The sequence below is a fragment of the Eublepharis macularius genome, chromosome 19 (genome assembly GCF_028583425.1).
Source record: "Eublepharis macularius isolate TG4126 chromosome 19, MPM_Emac_v1.0, whole genome shotgun sequence".
NCBI classification, from domain to species: domain Eukaryota; kingdom Metazoa; phylum Chordata; class Lepidosauria; order Squamata; family Eublepharidae; genus Eublepharis; species Eublepharis macularius.
In genome coordinates, this window is record NC_072808.1 from 15,164,704 (window position 1) to 15,179,478 (window position 14,775).

At 45.4% G+C, this 14,775-nt stretch overlaps 2 protein-coding genes across 2 annotated transcripts in view; one reads left to right on the forward strand and one right to left on the reverse strand.

Moving 5' to 3' along the window:
* The window catches only part of SYN1 (synapsin I), a 147,901-nt gene that overhangs the window by 91,950 nt on the left and 41,176 nt on the right, over positions 1 to 14,775 (forward strand). The window lies entirely within an intron of this gene.
* TIMP1 (TIMP metallopeptidase inhibitor 1) lies at positions 3,135 to 11,765 on the reverse strand. The gene is made up of 6 exons (XM_055003742.1): positions 11,662 to 11,765; positions 11,029 to 11,200; positions 7,587 to 7,684; positions 5,663 to 5,780; positions 4,373 to 4,494; positions 3,135 to 3,450 (listed from the first exon to the last, which is right to left on the reverse strand). Exons 2-6 carry the CDS (start codon positions 11,156 to 11,158, stop codon positions 3,244 to 3,246), a joined length of 675 nt encoding a protein of 224 aa, XP_054859717.1. The 5' UTR covers positions 11,159 to 11,200; positions 11,662 to 11,765; the 3' UTR covers positions 3,135 to 3,243.

A 14,775-nucleotide genomic window follows, 5' to 3' on the forward strand; every position in this document is an offset into this window, starting at 1 on the left:
ATTGTAAGTATAATTCCAGGGCATGATAAGAGTGCTGTGTATTTTGATATTCTAACAGATTGATTATTTATTTCAGTTTAGTAACTGCCGTGAAGAAGGGATACCGGAAACGGGATATTTCTTGCTAGCAAACCCATTGCGGTTACTGTCAATATGAGTAGTTTCTGTATAGGAATGTTCATGAACTATACTCTGGATTGTGCTGTATTATTAACTCCTTATATTTAGCCGGTTTTTGCACGTGATAAATAGAAGTTTACAAGCACTATTAACTGGCTATTGTAGACGTTTTTTGCCTCTCTATTTTTGATTGACTGTATATATATATATATATATATATATATATATATAAAATAAGCCTTTTGATGATAGATTCTGGCTCTGTTCTCGGGGATTGTGATAGTAGGTTGGTCACGGTACCTTTTCGCTTTGTGACCTCCCCTGGGGAGTTCAAGGTGCTGCAATAATTGAAACGGCAGTGTCTTGCCCACCTCTGGTGCTTCCTCTGAAGAAATCCACGGCTCCCATTGCAGCTGGCCAAGGCGCTAAGTTTTCAAGTGTGATCACAGTGAATCAGCTGAGAATGGCGCTTCCCCCCAAAGGGCCAAAACATTGGCGACCACCAATTTCCAATGTACAAAGAGCCATGGCTCCCTTCCCAGGTCCACAGGAGAGGGGGCATCTTATGTCTTCTGCTGGGGCTGTGTGTGGAATCGTGACCCTGTGAGCCACATGTGGTGCTCCCATGCCTCAGCCCTTTCCCCCTTGCCATTTCCTTGCGAGAAATGTTAATTGCAAGTTTCTTTTATCTTTGCTGGGGGCAAAAAGTACTTGTGGGTCTTCTTCCTTCTGGGATTGCCAGCAGGTCAGCAGTGGCTTTATGCTTTTGAAGGATAAAAAGAGAGGAAAGACTCCCCCAAGACCATTCTCAGTTTTATTGACTGAGTTTGAAAAAGAAAAAGTCATTCAAGAATAACATGGATGAAAGTGCAACATGTAGTTTGACTGTGTTCAATCAGACTTCAAAAACCAGCCCGACAAGAATTTCACAATTCTGTAAAGAAAAGGGCTCAAAATAGGACGGCTGGTGGTGGTCAAGAATGAGAGCAGGGACAGTCTTCTTGGAATGCCTCACAGCTTCACTGGCTGAAAACTCAGCGTGAGAGATGAGAAGGGTCACTTTCTTGGAGGGTTGGAGGCTGGATGGGGCCGGGTTTACAGTAAAAGAACGTGGGTGGCTTACTCACCTTAGTCACTGCAGTTCTCTAGATGTCTTCTGTGTTCTCTCGGTGACTCTTGCCAGCCCAAACCATAGTTCCTGACCCATCAGGCTGCTATATAAAGCTCACCGCATTTCCTCCTTGGCTACCGAACTTTTCCTGTCCTGAGTGCCAAAGGGGCTGTTGCCAGAGCCAGCCATGCCAAGATAGGCATGATGGGTTCAGCTTTAGCAACAGTGAGACAATTTTTTTCAACCTTTTTTGGCTCTGAATATTTATTTTTCTTGACAAAGAAAGAGTTCTGTGAAACACCAAATTAGTCTTAACGTGAAGTGAGAGCCAGTTTGGTGTAGTAGTAGGCTCTAATCTGGCTCTAATAGGCTCTAATCTGGAGAGCCGGGTTTGATTCCTCACTTCTCCACTTGAAGCCAGCTGGGTGACCTTGGGTCAGTCATAGCTTCCTAGAGCTCTCTCAGCCCCACCCACCTCTCAGGGTGTTTTGTTGTGGGGATAATAATAACATATTTTGTAAACTGCTCTGAGTGGGTGTTAAGTCATCCTGAAGGGCAGTATATAAATCGAATGTTGTTGTTGTTATTAAAGTTTTTCCTAATGTTCAGCTGGTACCTTCCCTCCTGTAGTTTAAACCCATTGTTTTGAGTCCTATCCTCTGTTGCCAACAGGAACAGCTCCATTCTCTCCTCTAAGTGACAGTTTTTTAAATATTTAAAGAGAGCAATCATGTCTCCCCTCAACCTCCTCTTTTCCAAACATTCCCAGAACCTTCAATCTTTCCTCGTAGGGCTTGGTCTCCAGGCCCCTGATCATCCTGGTTGCTCTCCTCTGCATCCGTTCCAATTTGTCCACATCCTTTTTGAAGTGAGGCCTCCAGAACTGCACACAATACTCCGGGTGGGGCCTGAGCGACGTGGTATATAATGGGACAATGACATCCTTTCATCTGGATGCTATGCCTTCGTTGATACACCCCAAGATTGTGCTCGACTTTTTTGCTGCTGCATCACACTGAATCCTCATTTATTTTCCTGTCCACCCGTATCCCAAGATCTAGTTCACGCACAGCTACCCAGAAGTGTATGCGGTTGAGACTTGATGGGACACACACACACAAAAGATTGGACTTTCCAGATGTTCAGGAACTGATGTTGTCTACATTAGAAGCTACCCTGACCTGGATAGTCCAGGCTAGCCTGATTTCAGGATTGGCCCTGATTAGTATGTGGATGGAAGACCACCCAAGAAGGCCAGGGGTGCAGAGGTAGGCAATGGCCAGCCATCTCTCCTTGTCTCTCCTTGAAAACCCTATAAGGGGTTGTCACAGGTCAGCTGCAACTTGATGGCACTTTTTTGGTAGTCATGCTGATTCAATCATTTATTGTTATATAGCCAGAGGAGTTAGCCATGTTAGTCTGCAGTTGCAAAATAGTAAAAAGTTCAGTAGCACCTTTAAGACTAACCAACTTTATTGTAGCATAAGCTTTCGAGAACCTGCATCTGACGAAGAGAGCTGTGCTTCTCAAAAGCTTATGCTACAATAAAGTTGGTTAGTTGTAAAGGTGCTACTGGACTCTTTATTATTATCTATGAATCTTACGAAGATACCATTGTTATAATTTCCTTTGTATCCTTTTCCCTTTGTTCTTTTTTTCATTTTCTGGGGCAGGAACGTAACTTTTACAATAATAAAAAATTAAAGAATGAAATGTATTCTTTTTCTCCAGGTATAATACATGGAGTTTATTTCAATCAAAAGTAGAAAAAAAAGTCCAAATGTCTCCAAAAATCTGACATTTTGTAACCCTGCCTTGATGGCACTTTACGCGCACCCACGTTAGGGGCCACTGCTGTTGAACCATCAGACATAATGTTTGAATAAGGAAGAACAAGCAGGTGTAGAGCTGGTGGTCTGGAAGCTGTTTATTTAAAAATAATGACCCAAAAAAGGAGAGGTGAATCATATACAGAGGGAGGAACCCCAACCCCATCAGAGTCCTTGGAGATGTCACTGCCGCAGGAGAACCCGCCGAAGGTTTCCGGGCCCTTGGGTGTTGAGTGATTCCCAGGCGCAGAGATCGGAAGTGTTAGACCGAGGCAAGCAAGCCAAGCGTTTGGCCTGGGAGCCATCCCATATCCTGCTCCCAATGCCGTCTGTCCACAGGCACTGAGAGTCGGAGGTAACTGAGCAGGGCATAGAGGTGCAGGGCACGACCTGTCGGTGAGAGATATGAGGACAAGGTGAGGAAAATCTTTTCAGCAGCTCAGCACAACCCAACACCCTTATCTGCTGCCCTCCTTTAGCTGCCTCTCCATCATCTAGAGATAAGCGATACTATATAAAAGGCAAACCATATTGGCGACGACTCACTTTTTATCCCCGCGCAGGTGCACTCGCAGGCCCCTCCGCGGAGATAAAAACTGAGTCGTCGGCAATGCAGCTTGCCTCGGAGGCCCCGAGGAGGCCACTGTGGTGGTGGGAAGGTCCAGCACGGCATGACAGCCCTGCAGAGGCCCAGGAAGGCCCAGTGTGGTGGCAGGAAGGCCCAGCGCAGCCCTCCAGAGTCCCCAGGGAGGCTGCCATGGCGGCAAGAAAGCCCAGTGTGGCAGCATGGCCCTCCGGAAGGCCGGGAAGGCCTGGCAGTTTGGCAGAGCTCTCCAGAGGCCATTTTCTAGAGCTTGGTTGCTAGTCATAGAATGATTGCCTACTTGCAAGCTTCATAGAACATTTCAGTGAGCAGAAGATTGTTTCCTGTTAAACCCTTCACCGTGCACTCCTCTCTGCAAGCATTTGATCTAGGGTTGCCAGCTCTGCTTCCTGGCAACCAAAGAAGCTTGGGGAAAGGAACTGGAATGTCATGAATGGTGTTGCATGGCACAACAATGTTATTTCTGCTTGAAAACCCAGAAGTGATATCACTGCGTTGTGTCATGCAGTGACACCCCTCCATTTTTTTCAACTGGAAATGACGTCACAGCGTTGCATAACGCTGTTCCTGCCTCTGCAGCAGGAGGGAAAGGGGACAAGGGGGCAGGAGGTTGCTTGCCAAATCCGGCAACTTGGCAGCCTACGTTTGACCTCCGAATAATATTTCTAGGCCCCTGGAACCCCGTGTCACTCGGCAGCGGCCTCTCACCATGCAGCTGCAGCCTTTGCTGTACGTCAAACTCAGGCCTCGTTTCTGTGCAGGGGACAGCTGAGACCATGGCTGGATAAAGGAGCAAGCTGTAATCATGACACGGTCACCTTCAAGCATTCCTGTTGGAGATGAGAGGAGAAAATGTCAGGTGCTACTGGTGTTGGGTAAACTGAGCCCAGCGTGCCATGGTACGCGAGGATCAAAATCCTAAAGGTCTTTAATTCCCTCTTCCTCCCCGATGTTAATCATTGACCCTTTATCAGAATCCTAAACCTGCTGCTTTTATTGGTTTGTTTGTTGCGAGTTATGGTAGGCCCAACGAGGTGTCCCACACGAACAGCTCCAAACTTATTGTGATCTTGAAAGAATAGCGTATGTCAGAAGACTACTTGATCTTTACTAGAATGGACTGTCCATGGAATGCAAGCTGTGTTCATTTTTAACTTGAAAAAAAGTAGATTTCAGTGCTAATGAAAGAACAGTTCCTTTACATAAAGAGCAAGCGGCAAGGCTACGTGCCAGGTGAAACAGCCATTCTGGATATGCCCGATCGATACCTGGGACTGCAGGTAGTGGGAGAATCTCTTTGAGCGTGCATGAAATGTTGTTCCCTCACTAAAAATCAAAAAAAAGATTTCATACGCCGATCTCTTTTTGTACCTCATAGCACCTCTTTTGGTTCAGAATGAGGAACAAAAAGATGTACAAATTTGAATTACCATAAGTACTCCCTATCAATAGAGAGCCAGTTCAGTATAGTGGTTAAGAGTGTGGGACTCTAATCTGCAGAACTGGGTTTGATTCCCCACTCCTCCGCCAGCTGGGTGACCTTGGGTCGGTCACAGCTCTCTCCGAGGTCTCTCAGCCCCACCCACCTCACAGGGTGATTGTTCTGGGGATAAACCTCTCTGAGTGGACATTAAGTTGTCCTGAAGGGCAGCTTATAAATTGAATGTTGTTGTTGTTGGGAAGGACTCCTTACCTAAAGGTAAAGGTAGTCCCCTGTGCAAGCACCGAGTCATTACTGATCCATGGGGGGATATCACATCACGATGTTTTCTTGGCAGACTTTTTGTTACAGGGTGGTTTGCCATTGCCTTCCCCAGTCATCTACATTTTACCCCCAGGAAACTGGGTACTCATTTTACCGACCTCGGAAGGATGGAAGGCTGAGTCAACCTTGAGCTGGCTACCTGAACCCGGCTTCTGCCAGGATCGAACTCAGGTCGTGAGCAGTGCTTGGGCTGCAGTACTGTTTATCATTCTGTGCCGTGAGGCTCTTCTTACCTGCAATGATGTATTCTTCTCCTTTCAGAGGCGCGTTATGTTCATATCCACAGACACTTGCCACGGCAGGGGTGTAGAGGAAGCGAACATCTTGCATCACTTCAGGGGCCTTGAATACCTGCAGATAGGTGGGAGGGGAGAAAACAGGATTTAATAAGCAGGAAGAATGCCTCTTTGATGTTGGAAGTTCTGACTCATATGAGAGCTTTCAGTCATTCCGAGCTGAAGCGGTTCTTTTCATCAGCTTTCTCTATGGAGTTCAGTGATGAGTGCACCCTTGGGAGATCTAAGTTCCAATCTCATAATTAGGCTACAAAAGACAAATTACAGGGGGACGCGCAAGTGAAGGGAGTTGCAATGTTAGCAGGGAAGCTGAGTCTTAAAAGAGATTCGAAAGATATGTCAATTTCTCCTCTCTACAGAGCCAGCAAAGATCGCTCCTCAGAGGGTTTATTTCCGCTTTTCCTCCCGAAGTCTCTGTCAGTTTCACCTCCCCTTCTAGGAGGCAAAGAGGAAATGAACCTGATCTTTGCTGGCTCTGTAGAGAGGGGAAATTGACAGAGCCTTCTGATCGCTTTTAAAACTCAGCTTTCTGGCTAACAATGCGACTTCTTTCACATGCGCATCCTCATGTAATTCGTCTCTTGTAGTTCAGCTCTCAGTTTGCTCAAGGAATCATTCTTCCTCCCTGTCTCAGAGCCAAACTACAAGTGACGCCTTACACAGGTTGGACACTAGTCGGCTTCCCTCAAGTTTTGATGGGAAATGTAGGCATCCTGGTCTTGCAGCTGTAATGGAGAGCCAAGGTGTAAAACCAGGGTGCCTACATTTCCCATCAAAACTTGAGGGAAGCTGACAAGTGTCCAACCTGTGTAAGGCGTCACTTGTAGTTTGGCTCTCAGTTGCCCCGATGTATTTCAAAAGGCATAGAGGGGAGTAGCTTTGAAGAGAAACAAGACAGGGAAAGGTAGAGCCTCAGGGTATGTATTCGGTGTCATCCTGAGCCTATATACCGAGAAATCCATCCAGCTGATTTCAGTGGAACGTAGTCCCTAGAAAGCGTGCTTAGGAGAGCAACCTCAATAATAAAAAAGAACAATACAGATCACAGTTGTATCGTGAACTTGATGAACAACCCAGTATCGCCGCATATCTTAAAAACGGGAATAATTGCAGATGATAACTTTTGAAGATAAAAAAAGATAGGAAAAAATCAGTGTGGCGTGAGCTTTCAAATCTTATCCATCCTTAATGCGGAAGCAGGGGGAAATTCTTCCTCGTTCGGGTTTGTCCTGCCCATTGGAGCAGGTAGCAGGGCCATCTTGTTAATGATGAAACTCGCAGCATGGAAGGAGTTATCCCAAGCAGCACAGACCTGCCTCATACTAGGGAAGCTGGGTTGAGCTCTTCCACTCTTCACAGTTAATTATCTTTCAGGTCCCTCTGCTTGCCTGCAGCCGGTCATCCAAAGGAGTCACGACCTTCCCCTCCGGCCAACAAGTGATGCCACAATGTCTTCCGCCCCCATTCACGTAAGCTGCCATCTGTTGCTCTTTGCCACCAGATGGCAGCAAATCTCCTTGAATGCATGACTGAGGTAGCTGGTGATGGAAGGCTGAGTCAACCTTGAGCTGGCTACCTGAACCCAACTTCCACCAGGATCGAACTCAGGTCGTGAGCAGAGCTTGGGCTGCAGGGAGTGGGGGAGGAGCTTTTAACAGCTCCATTTTCTGCAAAGGTTGTATCCATGGAGAAAGGGAAAAGGATGAGGAGTGGCTCCATGTGGCTGCTGTGGTGATCCTAACAGGACAACTGCTTGTGAGATGTAATTTCCACCTATTTCTCCCATCTCCGGCGCCTCCATTGAGAGTAGCTGTAACAAATTACACGGGGAGGAGATATGCCAGCAGGAGGGAGTGCTTACCTTGGTAGTTTTGATCTCATAGCGCACCCAGGACACGGGCTCTCCAATGGAGATGTTCATAGGCTGCTTCGAGACACCCACGAATTTTGCCTTGATCACTGCAAAAGAAAAAAAAGATTGTGTGTCACATTGTTTTATTACCACCTTTCCAGGGTTCCAGCACTGACTTTGATACAGATTTTAGTTCTACTAAGGAGGAACAGTTAATGAGGTTGTGGATTCCTCTGACAGCAGGTGCAATACCTGTCCAGATTTTTCTCTTTGGGAGCTTTGGACTTCAGTCCATAACTGCTCTCACCAGATTCTAACGTAGAAATACTGTCTGTTGTGATGCCCTGAGTTATGAAGTCGCATCACTAAATAAATTCCTCTCCTTGGATTTCAATAATTTGTGCAAATGGACCTTGAAAACTGCATGGATGCGGAATGCAGAGAGGTAAACATGGAACTTGGTTGCTCTTTTCAGTCTTCATAAAAATGGTAGAAGTTACAACCTTTCACTGAGAGTGAGTCTCTCACTGAGAGTTCATCATAGAAAGGTTGGGAGTTGGATTGGTGCCCCTCTTACTTCGCTAACTCAGAGCAGTGAAGAGGAATTGCAGAAATGTAATTCTCTTCGCAGAATTAAATCCTGCCCTCAAGTCATAGTTTACTTATGGTGACCCCTGGTGGGGTTTTCAAGGCAGGTGACTAACAGGTTTGCCATTGCCTGCCCCTGCAACCATGGTCTTCATTGGAGGTCTCCCATCTAATTCCTAACCAAGGCCCACCCAGCTTAGCTTCTGAGATCTGATGAGTAGAGATGGCATGAACCAGAAAAAAACCGAACCATGTGGTTCGTGGTTTGTCAAATTTCACGAACCACGAACTTTCACGTATCTGCCCCCAGTTCACGAACTAGTTTGTTTGGTTCGTGAAAATATCACATCCAGGTCAGAAAATCTTCACTTCCAGGCCAGCAGAAGGTCACTTCTGGGTCAGCAGAAGGTCTGCAGGAAGTCCATCCCCTGTTACCTAGGAAACTGATTGGCACCAGGCTGTTTGCAGTGACGAACCAAAAAATGAACCAAACGAACCAGCCTAAAGTTCGTGGTGGTTCGTCAGAAATGGGATCTGACGAACCGCTGGTTCGCGCACCACGAACCGACCTGGTTCATCACAAATTTTGGTTCGTATTTTGGTTCAAGCCCATCTTTACTGATAAGATCAGGCTCTCCTATGCTATCCAGGTCAGACTCTCCCCATAATCCCCCCCAAAGCAGCATTGGGTGGGGACTGATGTGGAGGTTTGATACAACCACAAATGAAAAAGCCACTCTGAATCTCTTTCCCTAACCCATTCGTATTAATTCCTAAGTTTTCAAGTGAAGAGTAACAAAGTTTGGAGAAAACCAGTGGCACACTTGTATGTGTGAACCAGCTCGGACAGGATTGGTTCTCCCATTCTTTGTAAAGGCTCCAAGAAAGATGAGGTGATGTGATATCTTTTTGCATTTCTCCCTATTTTCACCAATTCCTCTCTCCCCTGGAAGTCCTCCAGAGGGGTAGGGAGGGGATAGGAGAAATATCACTCTGCCGATAGACATCCTTTCCATCAGTGGAGATTTTTGTGTGGAATTCAACACAAAGTGCTTACATCATCGCACAATGTTGCACTACTACTTGCTGATTTATTAAAATCCAGACAAGTAAAGCTTGGCTTTAAAAATATATAGCTCTTATTCTCAGCATTGTAAAGGGAGGCCTGAAACTGTAAAGAAATCATGCCAAAGCTGTGAGAGGTTTCCTTTCACTGTGAGTAGGGCTTATTCAACAAGATCCCCATACTTCTCAGTGTCCAACCCTCTACCCTCACTGCGTTGTCGCATGAAACCTATCTCCCCTCCAGCAGTCAGTGACAGAATAGCTGCAAATTATTTTTTAACAAAGAAAATAAAACGGGAGCAACTGTGACATCATATGCAACTTAAAGCAAATAAATACCTTGCAGGCACATTTTGCAAATAAAAATGAAACAAGAATTGAGAATGCAAGTTTGCCTAATATTTGTCAGTAGCACATTTTGTGTGTGTTCTGGGGACAATTCTTGGAAATCATTAAATTAAATTACTAGATTCTTAACCTAAGTATATCTCAAGCTCCAGAAATAAGGGAATTTAGACATGTTGCACCACCAGGAGGCAGAGTAACTCATTTAAATGTGTGCTGCTGAGGCATTCTACATTTTCAAAGCATTTTAACTGAACTGTAGGATGGAAATACTTTTGAGGATAACATCCGTACTATAAAGCACGGACAAGTTTCCATTAGGGCTGCCAAATTCTTGTTTTTTTCTGGTATGCCTTCTCTGCTTTCCGTTGCTCTCTGACCTGCAGAAATTTAGCAATCTTGACAGCGAGGGATGAAAAAAGATTTACCTGATTCGTTTCTGCAGGCCAAGAAAGTGGAAGGTGCAAGAACCCTTCTAGGAAAAGAACCTGGCGATGCTAAATCTATGGGCTAGAGATAAGGACTTCCCTGTATTTCCCCTGCCCCAGGCAAATCACCTCCCACCCCAAGATATTTTTTGAAGACTGGAAATTAACAAACCACTATAGTGTTAAATTGCTACAATGATCCACTGGTTACATTTTTTTAAGAAAGAAAGAAAGAAAGAAAGAAAGAAAGAAAGAAAGAAAGAAAGAAAGAAAGAAAGAAAGAAAGAAAGAAAGAAAGAAAGAAAGAAAGAAAGAAGCTCAATAGTGTTGCAGTGGGGAAGGCTGGCCACCACAGGAGATTGCAGCTGGGAAATACTGTCAAGTTTTGGAGGGACCAGGAAAAATTTGATCTTTCCTATTCTCATGGAAGCTTCCTTGGCTTTGCAAAAATTTTCCAGGTTTTGGAAGGATCTCAGAATAGCCAAGGAAAAGCCATATGGTGCACAAGAGAACTATGGCGCCGAGTGGAAGCTGGAAGAAAACCCACGAGCGCCAAAGCTAGACCAAATATCTGGTTTGGAAGCAGCCATAATGACTGACTCTCTAATTCTATGCATTCACACTGGGAAGCGCTCCAAAGTAAAGTATTCAAAATGACTGCAAAAAAAACAACAAACCCAGCCAACTACTAGAATATATCATTGGCATTAGGATAAATAAAATTACTTCAAGTGGCTTAAGTGAGTGCGAATTTGAAGTGGTGTTAGAAATTCTGAAAGGTGGAGGTGGACAGCTGTTCTGGCTTGCAAAACAGTACGAGCCCCCGTTCTGGATAGCCGGTTTCTTTCCATATGGCATTTGTGGTCCAGCTGAAAGAACCCATGCCTTTCCTTTTTTTAATGAGAAAGCAACTGATCTAATGGATAATATAGGAAGGCTGTACCAGGATCAGGTGCCTCTTTTCGCTGAAGGGAAGATCAGGGTGTGGAGTGAAGATGGTCAAGTTAGACTGAGAATAAACTCACCGATATCAGCGTTGCAGTATGCAGTCTGGGGGTGTCTGGGAGCACAGGAGCAGGCGGCAGTGGGATCCCACAGCAAAGTGAGGAGGAGGAAGCTGGCTGCCAGGAGTCCGCACATCTTTGCTGAGTCCATTTTTATCAGAGAAGAGGAGGGGAGAAGGGTCCCAGTTGTGTCCTGGAGGGCAGAGACAGAGTTTTATTCCAGGGGTGGGGTTCTCAGGATGGAAAGTACTGAGAGGGAAACTCGGGGCTAAGAGACCTGTCGACTGCTGTATTTTCAGCAGAGGTCAAGAGTGCCAGAGACTTTCCCATCTTTGCTGAACAAAGATCTCTGTGTTCGGGTCCTTTGAAACGGGGAGAGAGGATTAAAAACCGAAGGCTGAATAACGAGAAGGATGACATGGAAATGGAAAATCCACCGAGAAGAGTCCGCCTCGAAGACGTGGCCTAACAAGAATTTCTGCAACTGCATAGAAAAGGAGCGAAATAAAATGAGTGGACCAAGACTGAGGCAAGGTAGAAATACCTTATTGGAATTCACTGGCGGAAATCTTGCCCCATATAAGAAGCAGGGGTTTGGAATGGATGGGGCCTAGCTTGCTGGAAATAGAGAAAGAATAGGCCTGTTTTGCTCACCTCTCTCTTCTTTGCGGTGCTTCAGGCGTCTCCTGCCAGTTCAGGCTGCACTTCCCAGCCCATCTGGCTGGTATTTAAAGCTCACCCCGCTTCCCCCTCCACTCCCCCTGCTTTTCCTGTCCTGCCTGCCAAAGGGGCGTGACAGACACAGCCTGTGGTTTCCAGCAAAGAGCCAGCCATGCCAGGGTGCGGCGTTCCTTGCCTGATGAATCCAGCTTAAGAGATGGGAGAACGTGGGAGAGAGAGCCACAGCAGCCGCCTTCAAGGAAGGATTTGGTGGGAAGTTCTGGATTACTCAATTGAAGAAAAGTGACGTGGGTGACTTATTTGGAAAACTGAGTTTGAAAAAGGTGTCAGGGTGAAGTTCAGAAGAAGTCCTTGGGGTGGAACCACAGAGCAGGTTACCCCAGGAGAAGGCCTGCCCTGACTGAATTTTGGGGGGGATCTGAAGAAGTGAGCTGTGACTCACGAAAGCTCACATTCTACCACAAATTTTGTTAGTCTTAGAGGTGATACTGGACTCTTGCTCTTTTCTACTGTTGTAGATCTCTATTGTGGTACTTTATACTTGACTGTTCCTGCTCACTTTCCACAAAGAGATTCCTCACGCTCTCCCGTTATCTTCTTGTTGTGGCCTTATTGATGAAACCCATTTTAAATATATGTGAGATTGTGTGGCTCACGGGACAGCCCCTGATTTTAAGATGCAGCAAGCTTTTGAATTCTGCAGAACTCTTCATCAGGTAAAATGAATATTCAGCAATCTAAAAAATTGAGTAAGCTTTAATAAGCAGATAAGACTGGTCAGTCTACCTTTGGGATCTTTGAATCCTCGTTTTGTTTGGCGAGGAGTCCTGTGAACTGCAAAAGTCTGCTAAACTGCTTCATTGGTTGAGCACAATATTCCAGCTTTCTCATGACATCAGAATTCATTCCCAGACTGCAGCCATCCATGCCTTCTCCGAACTCCGAATCCTTCTGCAGCTTCTCAGTACAAGCCCCCAAACTCCCTCTGAGCAGTTTAGCTGCATATGTGTATAACCCCAAAACTTCACATAATGATCAACAATCCAACGTTTCATCAGCTCTTTATTATACCTCTGCAGAATATCTCACAGGTCTGCAAAACGATCCTCGCAGAGCTCATCTTCAAGGGCTCAACATGAGATGCTGAGGTATAGCTTGCGAATTCTGTGGCCTACTAAGTCAAACGAAACCTTCTGGTTATGCATGAAGACTACCAATGCTCAAACACCACCCTGTTCGGCTCATGTCCTATTTGCCAATTGCAAACAGAGACCTGATTTTTTGACAGTCAATAAATTGTTGATCTGCTTGCGCATATTCGGTAGGTTGTTTCACTGTATTCCCTACTTTCTCTGCAGTACGGTGCATTTCAGCTTTTTGCACACGCGTGTTCTTGCACAGTGATACACACATGCATGTTCTCTGATCGAGTTTCGCTAACCCCTATTCCTGCTGCTAACTGATCTGTTCCACAGGCAAATGTTTAAATAGATAATTAGATCATTCACAAATCACTGAAATCCACCATCAATAAAATCCTATCCTCCGGTGTTTATCAAAGTAGTCCTTAGTGGCACCACTGGCTGCCAATCAGTTTGAATTGGCAGAATCTTTGCACATGTATAGTTTTTTGGGGGGAAACTGAAACAAAAAACTGCCGCAATTTTGGGGGTACTGTAGTTGTTGTGATTTTAGTGGTTTTATTGTGGAAATGTATTTTTATTTGCATTGACTGTTTTATCCTTGTGACCCGCCCTTAGCCCGCTTGCGGGGAGGGCAGGCGAAAAGTTGAATAAATAAATAAAAATAAAATAAACAATTGGTTCTGTAGGAGAATACATTTTAATTCAGTGCTGAGACACCTATAGGTTTTGCATACTGTTCATCAAGGGAGGTCTTTAAATTAGCATAGTCTGAACAGCATATCTGAAATGCGTCGAGAGCTCAGAGATGAATTAAAATTAATTCTCCCTCTGCACCAATTGTCTCTTATTTTTTTTGCTCTGTGCTTGGTGCAGCCGCCTTTTTCTTTTTGCAGTGTCGCAGTTTTGGGAATACCAGATGCAAACTGTTCCAGCAGGTGTTCGCCGCTGCTCGGCACAAACCGAACAGACTGAGTGATTGATTCACATCTGATTGCCATTTTGGAACACAGTAAATTTGACTGTCAGACGAGTTTGTGGCAAGATATGCAGCATCCCTAATTGAGACCTGACAGCAGGTTGATGAACCTTCTGTTTTGCAGCCAGCCTGTGTTTTCAAAATGAAGGACACTTGACAGACCAACCCTCATGATGGATGGTGATCTCTTGCTCGGCTTATAGGTAACCTGTTCAGGCAAGCTGGAGTGAGGTTTATCCTGGTTCTTGCCAGGCCATCCCCAACCTCGATCTGACCCCGATGATGGTGCAAGCTGTCCTTCACTTTTTCCTGCAGAGAGTGTATTGCTGTTGCAAGCAGGCCACACTCAGAGAGCATCACAAAGTGACTTTAAGGATTGTAGAGCTGGCGTAAATCAGTGTATGACTCACACCAGGGGGTTGAGGTTGGTCAGGAAATAAAATTCAGCTTAGTCAATTCTGGGTCATGCAGAGGGTATGCCATTGCAGAGGACCATTGAGTCCTGATTGGCACCACACTGTAATGTAATTTCTATTTGTGTTTATTTGCTAGCTCTGAAGATGAGAGTTATCTTCCCAGCCTCACCTGTTTTCCAAAGTTGGACTGGAACATCCGGTTCAGGAAAAATGGACAGGCCCGGGCAAATGTGATGAGAAATAGTGTCCTTTAATGCTGCTGACTCTCCTAACCATGGTTAAGAGTTTGGGTCCACCCTCCTGGCTTTGTACTTGTCTTATTCTCACCTGCCCTCTCAGCTATGAAATTTTCCCTCTCTTTCACTTAATATAAGATCTATTGTGGTGCTTTAGTGCTTTTATCAACCATGGTTATCTCCTCACCTGTTTTCCAAAGTTGGACTGGAACATCTGGATCCAGAAAAATGGACAGGCCCGGGCAAACGTGACAAGAAATAGAGGCCGTTTCGACACGACTTACCAGCCTCTGGAACGTTGCACAAAACACGTG